This window comes from Chaetura pelagica, unplaced genomic scaffold, assembly GCF_000747805.2.
Source record: "Chaetura pelagica isolate M959 unplaced genomic scaffold, ChaPel_1.0 scaffold549, whole genome shotgun sequence".
Classification (NCBI taxonomy): Eukaryota; Metazoa; Chordata; class Aves; order Apodiformes; family Apodidae; genus Chaetura; species Chaetura pelagica.
The window spans coordinates 141,267-155,004 of NW_009954625.1; the positions used below are offsets into that span (position 1 = coordinate 141,267).

Sequence of the window (13,738 nt, forward strand, 5' to 3'; positions counted from 1 at the left end):
GGGGGGGGGCGACCTGCGCTTGGAGTGCCCGCAGCTTCTTTGCTACCCAGCTCATCCTACCTGCACTGCCGTGGTGAGACAATTCCGGCTACCCCAGCTTATAGGGGAAAATATAATCCAGCCATTCGGGCATACCCCTCCCCTCTCCTTCCAGCACTTGAATAAGATGTGTAACTAAGGTGTACCCATATATGTTTAATGTGTTATAACCACTCCTTTTGAACCTCCTGCCCCAAATTGCTTTGTTTTCCCCACAATAAACCTTGCTGTTGTTAGAAATATAAGTAAGCACTGAGCGAGTTATTCACTCAAAAAAGTCAGGACATGAGTTCCTGTATCCTCTGTGTGAGGCGATATCCACGTGTGAAGCTCTCAGCAAATCCTGATAAGTTAATACACTCCAATAAGGAGATATAATAGGTCACGGATCGTGACACCATGGCTCAGGGGAGAGCCATGAGGGTTACTAGGGGTGGGGGGAGGCAATAGGGGTTTTGTACATTCCTGCACATACTTGTATATATTTGTACATATTTTATCATTACTATTTAATTAAAGCTGTCTAGTTTAGTTTTCAATCTGGAAAGCCTCTCTCTTTATTCTCTTTTCTTTGCCCTATCTGGGTGGGAAAGGAAGGGGATAGAGAGCATTACTGTCATTAGTTTAATTGCTGGCCCAGGTGCTACAGAGTAACTACAAACATTGCAGCAAAAAGCAGGTCTGTGTCTGACAGAGCTCCAAGTTCTGCTGCAGAGTTAAAATTGCTGCGTGTTAGTGAAAGATGAAGGACACTGCAAGAGACCAGCTGAACACCCACAACATTTTCAAGGTTCAGTCTATTCTGAGGAATGCATGCAGTAGAGAAGCAGCCCTGGTCTCTATTTCCTTCCAAAGAATTTCAATGGAGACATAGAAATCCAAAGCTCCCAAAATATGACTTTCCCAATAACTTCTTACAAGTAGAAAGGTGCAAACAGAAATAATAGTTTAATATGAAAGTAAAACCTTACCGTGTCTGAACTTCCTTCCAGCAGTATGTTGATTGCTCTGTTCACATCCCCATTACAATCATGTAGTGCCACTATGCACTCATCCTGGTTTTTCCCCGTCACTTCCATAAGCTGGCAGTAAGAGTCAGACATGTTAAAATATCTATATCATCATCATCATAAGAAAATAAGTGTTAGTACCACCACAGATTCCAATAAAGTACATAGCTACTGCATCAGAGCAAACTAAAATCCTAAATAAAGGTATCTGCATTTTACAGATCTGCTTGGGATCCAGATGAGACAGGAAACGTAAATTAAATGGTAATCAAGAAAGCACTCTTTCACGCTTTTCACACTTTTTTTTTCCCCCCTTTAACTTTATGCTTGCAGCAAATGCTGTCGCCCCAGAGATAGTATATGAGGGTGAAGATGTAAAAGACCATAATAGCTCCAGTACCATCCTCTCTTCCTCCCCACCAAACACCCCCCTCTTTATCCCATTATGTGAGGACAGACATAAGGTAAGCCATGGCAGAGAACAGATCCATCTGGAAAAACATCCAGACGAAGAAAAGGTTATTTTTCAGCCAGATCAGCTCCCTTGATCCATTTCAGCATAAGGCCACACAAAAGGCATAAGCAATGGCTGCTTAAGGAGACCTAGTACTGAATTATGCTCACTGGACCTGCAGTGCATATCCCAAGGAGTGTGGAATGGAAATAATCACAGTCTGTCATGGGACATTCAGCAACTTCACCCAAAGAAAAAACCTACATGAGCTAGAAATATATATGCACAATGTAAAATATTGGAGATTTCCTATACAGAACTTAATTCTTATCCTTCCCACTAGCAGAGCTACAGGCACTATTGATGAGAGTCCTTTGGCTTCAGGAAGTACAAGAATTCACTTCTGGCACAGCAACAGAACAAATTTATAATAAGAACAACATAAAGTGCTTAATGCTTAAAAAGAGGTTTTACAATGGAAAAGAAATAAAGAAATCTGCTCCTCTGCAGCATTAATGTATTCACGCTAATTCTTCTCTCCTTCTGGGTGTACTCCTAGGTTCTTTGTGAGCTGTGATGTGTTCATTGGGACAAAATCACTGATACCCACAGAACATGGACCTGGATTCTCAGTACTACTTAAATTAATGTTCTCAGCTGGAATTTGGTAATGGAAGCTCGAGCATCTACACCCAAAACTCAGCATAGTAAAGGAAATGGTGTGAGATTTTCACAGTATAATTCTATCATTTTAATACATACACAGATCTGGAAGGTAGGATTAGTGTGTTTTTTTAAAATAACACTTCAATTCACCTTTAAGCTATTATTAGATTTTTACTTTTCCTGAAAAACAGCCAAACATCAGGACCATACTAGAAATACTGTCTGGAAGAGACATCAGCACAGATGAGTTTTGGCTTAAAGGCTTGTCTACAAAGGAAACTACAACGGTATAACTATACAGCCAAAGTTATATTATCACACAATTTCTTGTAAACAGACTTTACAGTGCAATAAGAGCACTTTTTCCTAGTTAAACTCACAATCTTCTGAAAAAGGTTTCATCTAAATCAGAAACAGATGCTCTAGCTCCAAAATGTAAGCCAGCTTTGGAGCACCTTATTGCAGGGCATAAAAACTCTACCATAAGAAACATACTTGTTTCACTTTATCTTCAAAATCTGCGTCATTCTTATCGTAGATCATCTGAGCAAGGCGAATCTGCTCTGCTGTTGCCTGAAAAATGCAAACATTCAATAAAGTATAAAAAGGCAATACCATTTTTTTGAAAGTATCTCCTAGTGTCAATATATTTTTTTCTTCAGATTCTCAAAAAGAACATACACAAGCACAGAAAAGCTATGGGGAAAGAATTAACATCTTTATGCCCATTTTAAAGCTAAAAAGTTAACTGGGACAGAAGCAATTCCAACATGTTTGAACCACAGTTACAGGTCACCACACAGACAAGACAATCATATAATAAAATAGAATTCATCCTGGCAGCTGGTTGAATTTCACCTTTTGAAGTCTCCTTTCATAGGATACCCACATACAATTCTGTGCCTCATGAGTTCAGACTTAATCAGTCTCAAAATGCTTAACTTTTGGAGTTTCCAGCTTTGGAGCACCTTATTGCAGGGCATAAAAACTCTACCATAAGAAACATACTTGTTTCACTTTATCTTCAAAATCTGCGTCATTCTTATCGTAGATCATCTGAGCAAGGCGAATCTGCTCTGCTGTTGCCTGAAAAATGCAAACATTCAATAAAGTATAAAAAGGCAATACCATTTTTTTGAAAGTATCTCCTAGTGTCAATATATTTTTTTCTTCAGATTCTCAAAAAGAACATACACAAGCACAGAAAAGCTATGGGGAAAGAATTAACATCTTTATGCCCATTTTAAAGCTAAAAAGTTAACTGGGACAGAAGCAATTCCAACATGTTTGAACCACAGTTACAGGTCACCACACAGACAAGACAATCATATAATAAAATAGAATTCATCCTGGCAGCTGGTTGAATTTCACCTTTTGAAGTCTCCTTTCATAGGATACCCACATACAATTCTGTGCCTCATGAGTTCAGACTTAATCAGTCTCAAAATGCTTAACTTTTGGAGTTTACCACAAATACAAGCTCTAGAGGAGGTCATCAAGTGTAAATCCTGAGAAGAGTCTAAAAATTACTCCACTGTACACCACCAGCTGCTTATTTGCTGAGAAGTTACTGCAGCTGTCCCTGTTCCTCGAGGGAAGCAACATTTGCTAAGAGCACAAGTCTTATGCAGTGGGGTTTGGTCTTTTCTCCCATGTGTAACAGGTGATAGGATGAGAGAAAATGGCCTCAAGTTGCACCAGAGGGGTTCAGACTGGATATTAGATAACATTTCTTTACTGAAAGAGTGGTCAGGCACTGGAACAGGCTGTCCAGAGCAGTGGTGGAGTCACCATCCCTGGAGCTGTTCAAAAAAAGTGTGGACGTAGCACTTCAGGATATGGTTTAGTTGGCATGGTGGTGTTTGTTGGGTTGACAGTTGGACTTGATGATCTTAGAGGTCTTTTCCAGCCTTAATGATTCTATGAGACAGCAGGCTGTCCCCCTGCAGCCCATGGAGGAGCACGGTGGAGGAGATGTGGACCTGCAGCCTGTGGAGGACCCCACACCAGGGGAGGTGACTGTTCCTGAAGCAGCCCATGACTGTGGGCAACCTGCTCTGGAACAGCTCCTAAGGGACTGTACCTTGTGGAAGAGACTCACGTCAGATGAGTTCATGAAGGACTTGCTCCCATGGGAGGCACCCCACACTAGATATGGGGAAGAATGTGAGGAGTTCTCCCCCCTGAGGAAGCAGGAGCAGCAGAAACAAGGTGTGATGAACTGACTGTAACCCCATTCCCCGTCCCCCTGTGCTGCTGGGGGAAAGAAGGTAGAGAAACTGGGAGCAAAGTAATTTGGGCCCAGGAAGAAGGGAAGGGGGGGAAGGTGTTCATAAGATCTGGTTTTGTTTCTCACTGTCTTGCTGTGATTTGATTGGTGACAAGTTAAATTAATTGTTTTTTTCCCCCCAAGTTGAGTCTGTTTTGCCCATGACCATAACTTTTGAGTGAACCCTCATCCTTGTCTCGACCCACAAGCTTGTAATTGGATTTTCTCCTCCCCATCCCACAGTGAAGGGAGGGGTGAGCAAGCAGCCACATGGTGCATAGTTGCCAGCTGGGCCTAAACCATAACAAAAGCTAAAACAAATTAAACTCCATTGGTTGAAATTTGCTTTCTAAGACCACACATTAGCACGAATCACCACTGTGCAAAATGCTGTAATGCAAAAAGATGATAAAGGTTTGAACTCACATAATTAATAACTGCACAAAACAAAACAAGAACCCCTCCACATTAAAGATCAGTCTAGAAAACAGTAAGACCAAATTTCCCAGGGGAACACCTATAGATTGATGTGCTCTCTTCCAGCAGAGAACTGAGGCAATTCTTGAATTGAACCAAATTTTGAGAAGTTATCTGTCAAGAGAGTAATGAATTGCCAGGAGCAGAGACATTTTGCAATCTCAGTAACCCAGACAAGCCCACAACTTAACTACTCTGCTGCCAGAATCAAGACACCAGGGTAAGAGCTTAATTTCAGTCTCACAGATACTTATAATAATTTCAGTCTGCTGGTGGATGACCATCATCATTTCACTTTGTGAAGACACTGCACAAGAAGTTTAGAATTTTGTGACTTGCAGATATGCTGAATCATGCTGTAGGACACAGCATGCATCTAACAAAGCTTTTCCCACACACCCAAATTACTCTATTGACCAGAAATCTTCTAGCATCATGAGGCTGGCATATTCAAGAGCTGAAATCTGAAGACACTGATGTCACAGGACAGAAATCCTGAGACAGGCATAGGTATAGAATTCCTCACTGATGGGAAATGTTGCTGAAGAACACAAAGCTGCTTTAGAGACAAGAATACAGGAACAACTTAATGCTGTGCTGGATTACTGACCAATTAAAGCAAGATACCAAACATACTCTTCCAAAATAGACTGTGATTTCCCCCCCATCTTTTCTTGCATTTTACTGATTCAGTGTCCCTGTTTGAGCCAGGACAGAACCAATTTTCTTTCTAGTTATTTCACTTTTCAGTTCAGTCTCTTCTAAGTAGCTGCACTTGCTGAAATTAACAGCATGTTTCTCAGTCAGTGTCTGCTTCTAGGCTTGATGTTTATAGTTAGTGCTGGAGAATGGTAGGCAGAAATTCTCTTGCTTATACTTATTCCTATAGAAACCAGGGTCACTGCTTGGTTCTGCTAAACTTCTTATGCTCTGGAAACTAAAGGGAGTAAAGGGGTCACACCTGTGACCCTCCTTTGGAGAGGACCTGACCAGAAAAGTGACCAAAATTGACCAAACAAAGCATTCCATCCCATACACATCATACTCGGTATAAATCTGAGGGATCACAAGGGTCAAGCTCTCTTTGTCTATGGCTGGTGTCCTGGGAGCACTGTCCGTTCATCTGCCTTTGATTCTGATCCGTGTGTTCCTGAATCCAGCTCCTGTCTGCTGCTGACTCCAGGAGTTGAGCCTGGGACTTTTGCAGGGCCTGCCCTGCAGCCTTGGGGGGTGATGTGAAAATTAATGGGGGGAGCATGATAGTGGGTTTGTATATATTTGTCTATATTTCCTTTTTTTTTTTTTCATCCCAACTGTTTCATTAAAGCTGTGTAGTTTGGTTTCCAACCCCTAAGCCTCTCTCCCTTATTCTCTTTCCTTTCCCTTTCTGAGAGAGCACCTGTCATTTGTTTCATTGCCAGCCTATCATTAAACCTTGACACTCAAGGAAGAAATTAATAAGATTATATGCTCACTTTCAACTCAAAGAAGATTATATAGTAGCACATACCTGTAGTACTTGTTTCTGTGGTTGTGTTGGCTGTGTGGTTGAAATATGCATTTTGTCCCGAGTGCCCCGAATACGTTCACTGCCCGCCGAAGTCATCATATACAGTATATACAAAACAATGTATGTATAAAATAGAAAATCTGAAAGAAAGAAAAAAAGAGTATGAGGTAAGGCAGTGTACTGATTCAATATCCAGATAATATATTGCCTTTACCACAAACTCTATACATACTCCTGAGAAAGCAGCTTTAATACACTATTATTGGATATATCACAGTCTTTACAGTAAAGGGGGAAATGCAGTAGATAAAAACCATTTTTGTCCGCTGATTGGGATCTGTCTAGATATGTACTTCAAGATGACATCTAAATCTCACAGCTTTTCCTAGTTATTTAACATGTTGACTTTTCTATCTGTTACTCTGCTGAAATTCCCCAGCAACTCCCACAGCCCTCTCCTTAGCTGTGAGCAGAGAGAGAGAGTGGCAGAGCAGACGGGAACTGAAGGGAGAGTTATGAGGGTCAGGGATGCACAAGCCTGGGAGTCGATAGTGATGGATGGACAGAGTCCTCCCCGGATTCCGGCCATGGATGGAAGAGAAGGGAAGAAGAAGAAGGAAGGAAGTTGTCTTCTGGGATCTCTGACCTTCCTTTGAGCTTATGTAGATATATGGAATGGAATACTTCAGTCAATTTTGTTGTCTGTCTAGTCTAGCCTCCTAAGGGGGGAGAGACTGCAGGGCAAAGACAGGACCTTGGAATCTCCGCAATAACAAACATTCCAGTGCTATCAGTCCACTAGCTGGAACACTTGCTGCTAGTTAAAAGAGAGCTCACTGAAGGGAAAAAAAAACAAAACAACAACAACAACAAAAAAAATCAGTAAAAAGAAAACTGGCTTCATCCTGGCTCAAACCAGGGCATGTCGCACAAGAAGTTTAGAATTTTGTGACTTGCAGATATGCTGAATCATGCTGTAGGACACAGCATGCATCTAACAAAGCTTTTCCCACACACCCAAATTACTCTATTGACCAGAAATCTTCTAGCATCATGAGGCTGGCATATTCAAGAGCTGAAATCTGAAGACACTGATGTCACAGGACAGAAATCCTGAGACAGGCATAGGTATAGAATTCCTCACTGATGGGAAATGTTGCTGAAGAACACAAAGCTGCTTTAGAGACAAGAATACAGGAACAACTTAATGCTGTGCTGGATTACTGACCAATTAAAGCAAGATACCAAACATACTCTTCCAAAATAGACTGTGATTTCCCCCCCATCTTTTCTTGCATTTTACTGATTCAGTGTCCCTGTTTGAGCCAGGACAGAACCAATTTTCTTTCTAGTTATTTCACTTTTCAGTTCAGTCTCTTCTAAGTAGCTGCACTTGCTGAAATTAACAGCATGTTTCTCAGTCAGTGTCTGCTTCTAGGCTTGATGGTTATAGTTAGTGCTGGAGAATGGTAGGCAGAAAATTTCTTGCTTATAGAAACCAGGGTCACTGCTTGGTTCTGCTAAACTTCTTATGCTCTGGAAACTAAAGGGAGTAAAGGGGTCACACCTGTGACCCTCCTTTGGAGAGGACCTGACCAGAAAAGTGACCAAAATTGACCAAACAAAGCATTCCATCCCATACACATCATACTCGGTATAAATCTGAGGGATCACAAGGGTCAAGCTCTCTTTGTCTATGGCTGGTGTCCTGGGAGCACTGTCCGTTCATCTGCCTTTGATTCTGATCCGTGTGTTCCTGAATCCAGCTCCTGTCTGCTGCTGACTCCAGGAGTTGAGCCTGGGACTTTTGCAGGGCCTGCCCTGCAGCCTTGGGGGGTGATGTGAAAATTAATGGGGGGAGCATGATAGTGGGTTTGTATATATTTGTCTATATTTCCTTTTTTTTTTTTTCATCCCAACTGTTTCATTAAAGCTGTGTAGTTTGGTTTCCAACCCCTAAGCCTCTCTCCCTTATTCTCTTTCCTTTCCCTTTCTGAGAGAGCACCTGTCATTTGTTTCATTGCCAGCCTATCATTAAACCTTGACACTCAAGGAAGAAATTAATAAGATTATATGCTCACTTTCAACTCAAAGAAGATTATATAGTAGCACATACCTGTAGTACTTGTTTCTGTGGTTGTGTTGGCTGTGTGGTTGAAATATGCATTTTGTCCCGAGTGCCCCGAATACGTTCACTGCCCGCCGAAGTCATCATATACAGTATATACAAAACAATGTATGTATAAAATAGAAAATCTGAAAGAAAGAAAAAAAGAGTATGAGGTAAGGCAGTGTACTGATTCAATATCCAGATAATATATTGCCTTTACCACAAACTCTATACATACTCCTGAGAAAGCAGCTTTAATACACTATTATTGGATATATCACAGTCTTTACAGTAAAGGGGGAAATGCAGTAGATAAAAACCATTTTTGTCCGCTGATTGGGATCTGTCTAGATATGTACTTCAAGATGACATCTAAATCTCACAGCTTTTCCTAGTTATTTAACATGTTGACTTTTCTATCTGTTACTCTGCTGAAATTCCCCAGCAACTCCCACAGCCCTCTCCTTAGCTGTGAGCAGAGAGAGAGAGTGGCAGAGCAGACGGGAACTGAAGGGAGAGTTATGAGGGTCAGGGATGCACAAGCCTGGGAGTCGATAGTGATGGATGGACAGAGTCCTCCCCGGATTCCGGCCATGGATGGAAGAGAAGGGAAGAAGAAGAAGGAAGGAAGTTGTCTTCTGGGATCTCTGACCTTCCTTTGAGCTTATGTAGATATATGGAATGGAATACTTCAGTCAATTTTGTTGTCTGTCTAGTCTAGCCTCCTAAGGGGGGAGAGACTGCAGGGCAAAGACAGGACCTTGGAATCTCCGCAATAACAAACATTCCAGTGCTATCAGTCCACTAGCTGGAAAACTTTTGTCAAGGTAAGTACTACTGACTATATTTAAAAGATAATTGCAGTTCCACTGATATTATCTTCAGGACAATCTAATACAAGGTTAATTGATGAGTATGGGTTATAGTAGCTATGGTAACTGGAAACAAATCTCTCAACTGGTCAAAACAGTCACAGTCAACTGCCTGGTTTCTGTCCAGAAGGGAAGAAGGACATGTGCAAACAAGCAACTAAGTGCTTTTACTGCAGCCACAATGTATGAACATGCCTCAGCACACAACATGTCGGGGCAGCAGCTTTGGTGCAAACTGGCTATCACCAAGCTGAACATTGAATTTCTTTATGTGCTAGTTAAAGCATTCAATAAAGTCTGATGAGAAAGTATATTTTCATGAACTCTTACATATTTAACAAGAAAAGGCCTGCCTTTACCAGGAACTGACTGTAGTACAAGTTGAACTAGAAAACAATCTCCCACAACATCCTTATTAAGAAACTCAGGAAGCGTGGGCTAGATGAGTGGACAGTGTGGTGGATTGAGAGCTAGTTGAGTGACAAAGCTCAGAGGGTTGTGATCACTAGAGCAGGGTCAAATTGGAGGCCTGTAACCAGCGGTGTTCCCCAGGGGTCAGTGCTGGGTCTGGTCTCGTTTAATATATTCATCAGTGACCTAGATGACAGGACAGTGTGCCTTCAGCAAGTCCGCTGATGATACCAAACTGGGAGGAGTGGGTGACACTCCAGAGGGCTGTGCTGCCATCCAGCATGACCTGGACAGGTTGGAGCTGGGCAGAGAAGAACCTAATGAGATTTAACAAGAGCAAATGTAAGGTCCTGCACCTAGGACAGAACAACCCCATACATCAGTATAGGTTAGGGGCTGACCTGCTGGAAAGCAGCTCTGAGGAGAAGGATCTTGGAGTCCTGGTAGACAATAAGTTAACAATGAGCCAGCACTGTGCCCTTGTGGCCAAGAAGGCCAAGGGTATCTTGGGATGCATAAGGAAGAGTGTGTCCAGTAGGTCGAGAGGTCATCCTCCTCCTCTACTCTGCTCTGGTGAGGTCACATCTGGAAAATGCTTAACTTTTGGAGTTTACCACAAATACAAGCTCTAGAGGAGGTCATCAAGTGTAAATCCTGAGAAGAGTCTAAAAATTACTCCACTGTACACCACCAGCTGCTTATTTGCTGAGAAGTTACTGCAGTTGTCCCTGTTCCTTGAGGGAAGCAGCATTTGCTAAGAGGCAATGTTCCAAGAAAATTAGCATTTTAAAAGAGTTCAGTACACTGCGCTACTTCACATTTTCAAAGTGTCATGCCAACAGTTTCATACATCAGTTGGTAACACAGAAGAGTGGGCTCTGGAATTCCCCACACCAGCCCTGGTGCCACCCTCCACACAAGTCTCCTAGATAACATGTTGATCTGTGCGAAGAAGCTAGCTTTTGGTGTCTGCTAAGAGCTCAAGCAGAGAGCAAAACCTAAAGGTTTCAGGAATTAAGCCTGTTGATCCATCTTCTCTTGCAGACTTCAGCCTCCTCAGGTCCACTGTAAATTTTAAGCTAGTAAAGAGACTTCCTCTAAAGATATTTAGAGTAAAAACATTCACACGATGTAATTTGTGTAGAGACACAATAGCATGTTTGACCATAAACAGGAAACAATATTTTTCCATAAACCAACTTTTTTCAAGTCCATGTTAGAAGACAAAACTATACCAATTTCATAAAAATATCACATGTAACAGTATCTTCTCACCAACATGTATCTTCTAATCAACAAGGACAGGTTGGTGGACAACGTGAAGCTTAAGGGCAGCCTTGGCTGCAGTGACCATAAAATGGTGGAATTCAGGATCCTTAGGGCAACAAGGAGAGCACAAAGCAAGCTCACTACCCTGGACTTCAGGAGAGAAAACTTTGACCTCTTTAGGCATCTGCTTGGTAAAGTACCGTGGCATAAAGCTCTGGAGGGGAGAGGAGCCCAAGAAAGCTGGTCAATATTCAAGGATCACCTTCTCCAAGTCCAGGAGCAATGCATCCCAACAAAGAGGAAGGCAGGCGAGAATGCCAGGAGGCCTGCATGGATGAACAAGGAGCTCCTGGACACTCTTAGATGTAAAAAGAAAGTCTACAAAGCACGGAAGCAAGGACAGGCTGCCTGGAAGGAGTACAAGGAAGTTGTCTGAGCAGCCAGGGATCAGGTTAGGAAAGCTAAAGCCCAGAGATAATTAAATCTGGCCAGATACATCAAGGGTAACCAGAAAAGCTGCTACAGGTACGTCAGTGATAAAAGGAAGACTAGGGAAAATGTGGGCCCTCTCAAGAAGGAAACGGGAGACCTGGTCATGCGGGGTATGGAGAAGGTTGAGGTACTCAATGACTTCTTTGCCTCAGTCTTCACCGGCAAGGGCTCTGGCCACACCACCCAAGTTGCAGAAGGCAAAGACAGGGACTGGGAGAAGGAAGATCTGCCCACTGTAGAAGAACAGGTTTGAGACCATCTGAAGAACCTGAAAGTGCACAAGTCCATGGGACCTGATGAGATACATGCACAGCTCCTGAGGGAAATGGCAGATGAAGTTGCAAAGCCACTTTACATCACTAGAAGCGGCCAGAGTGCCAGCACAAACTTACAAACATATACACTTCTAGTTGCGTTAGCAAAGTGCACTGAATAAATAAGTGAATGCTCATATTCACCTTTCTTAAAAACTACTCAGTTGTTAGTTGAAATTATTATTCTGCCAACTCAATCTATAATTAGCTAAGAACACACACCAATCTACAGAAATCAATGATTTCTCATCACCAGCAAAAGAAGTTCACTTCAAGGATTAGTATTCCTAATGAGGAAAAAGTATATGTATAACAAATGTTATACAAAGGAAGACAAAGAAATATACAAATAGGTCTTACAAATAAATTAATATTTTAAAGACATTTTGGACAGTCTTCAGTTGAGTTTGCAGTAGAAATCACTTTTGTTCTGTGTTAAAAAAGCTTTACAAGCTTTGCTGACTAGACTGCCAACGTCTGAAAACTAACTTAAGTTTATATACACTAATAATGACCTTCGGGTTGCTTTTTGTTGTTTTGGGTTTTTTTATCATCAGTCAGCTCATCATGATTTGAACCTAGCACAATAAGCAATGTAAAAAAATCCTGAACAGAGAACATGACAGCACTAACCTCCCTGAAAGGCAAGCTAATAGTTTAAAAAATGATTGTCTGAAGTAAGTCCACTGTAATTTAAGATACATTGAGAAGTTATAACTCCACTGGGTCTCAATTTGTTTATCATTTTTGAATTAACATCATGTTTACAGAGATTCTGGTACCTAGCACTGAAATGTATGCCTAAATTTCTATTTTCTCTAATTTCACCAAAGCTACTCAAAACATTGCAATCCACATTTTGGACATGACAGCAGTACACACATGGTAAAACAAAGAATTTTCAATTTGTTTGTGAATCACACACTGAACTATAGCCTACACTTCTGATAGTCAGGCAACCTATGGTTCCTGAGGAGAACTGTGTCTTTTCTCCCTCTCCTAACATATATTTTACAGTATCTGTGTCACAGCTGTTTAAGCCATGTTTGTTTTTCAGGATGAAAGGATACTTGAAGGAAAAAGGCAAGTATGCAAACATTTCAAACACTCCTGGGGAATGAAGTGGCACAGCAAGATCAGCCTGCTGGTGGGAACACAGCCAAACAACCTGAACAGTATAACGTGATCCTCATCTTTCTGACCCTGCAGCCCACAAGCAGCATGATTTGGTAACAGGTCCGAAGCAGAAAACCAGCAGTGAGAGCCTCTTCCTGGCAGCAATATGGACTTGCACTTGCTCCAGACAAGCACAGAAACACACCCTCAGTTTGACATTCCCCATCAAGCCAATATGAACACGTTAAAATCCATTTCAGACACAGTCCATTCTTCTTAAAAACACAATTGGCAGCTTGATATAAAGGGAGCTTTAAAAATAAAGCTATTTTATTTCCCCTTAGTCAGCTCCCACTATCTTCAAGCAGTGTCCAGACACAGTAACCAGCCCAGTCCCAGTATGCACAAGGAGCAGCTGAAAGAGCCCTGCTCCATCACCAACAGTGCACTAACCAGGGAAACATCACACCTCCCTGGCAAGGCTGAGGCTTCACAACCTACCACACCTACTCTTTAGAGTACCAAAGCAACAGGCAGAAAGAAGTTATCCACTGCCTTTGAATTACCTTAGACACTACAATTTTGAGGATTAAGTGGGATATTACTAATTAATAAGATGGGGCTGAACAAGAACATTTCCTTCCTCAAAAAGCAGCTTCTTATTCTGTCCAATTCCTCACACTAAAGTCTGTTTGGCAGGCTGTTGTCATAGCAGCAAGCAGGATATCA

At 41.8% G+C, this 13,738-nt stretch overlaps 1 protein-coding gene across 1 annotated transcript in view; it reads right to left on the reverse strand.

Annotated features, from left to right (window-relative positions):
• Positions 1–6,524, reverse strand: part of LOC104395823 (ubiquitin-associated protein 2-like) — a 103,751-nt gene extending 97,227 nt beyond the window's left edge. The window contains 3 exon segments of the mRNA XM_010005568.1: positions 1,011–1,121; positions 3,178–3,255; positions 6,426–6,524. Of these exon segments, the coding sequence (XP_010003870.1) occupies positions 1,011–1,121; positions 3,178–3,255; positions 6,426–6,524 (288 nt within the window).
• Between the last annotated feature and the right edge of the window lie 7,214 nt (positions 6,525–13,738).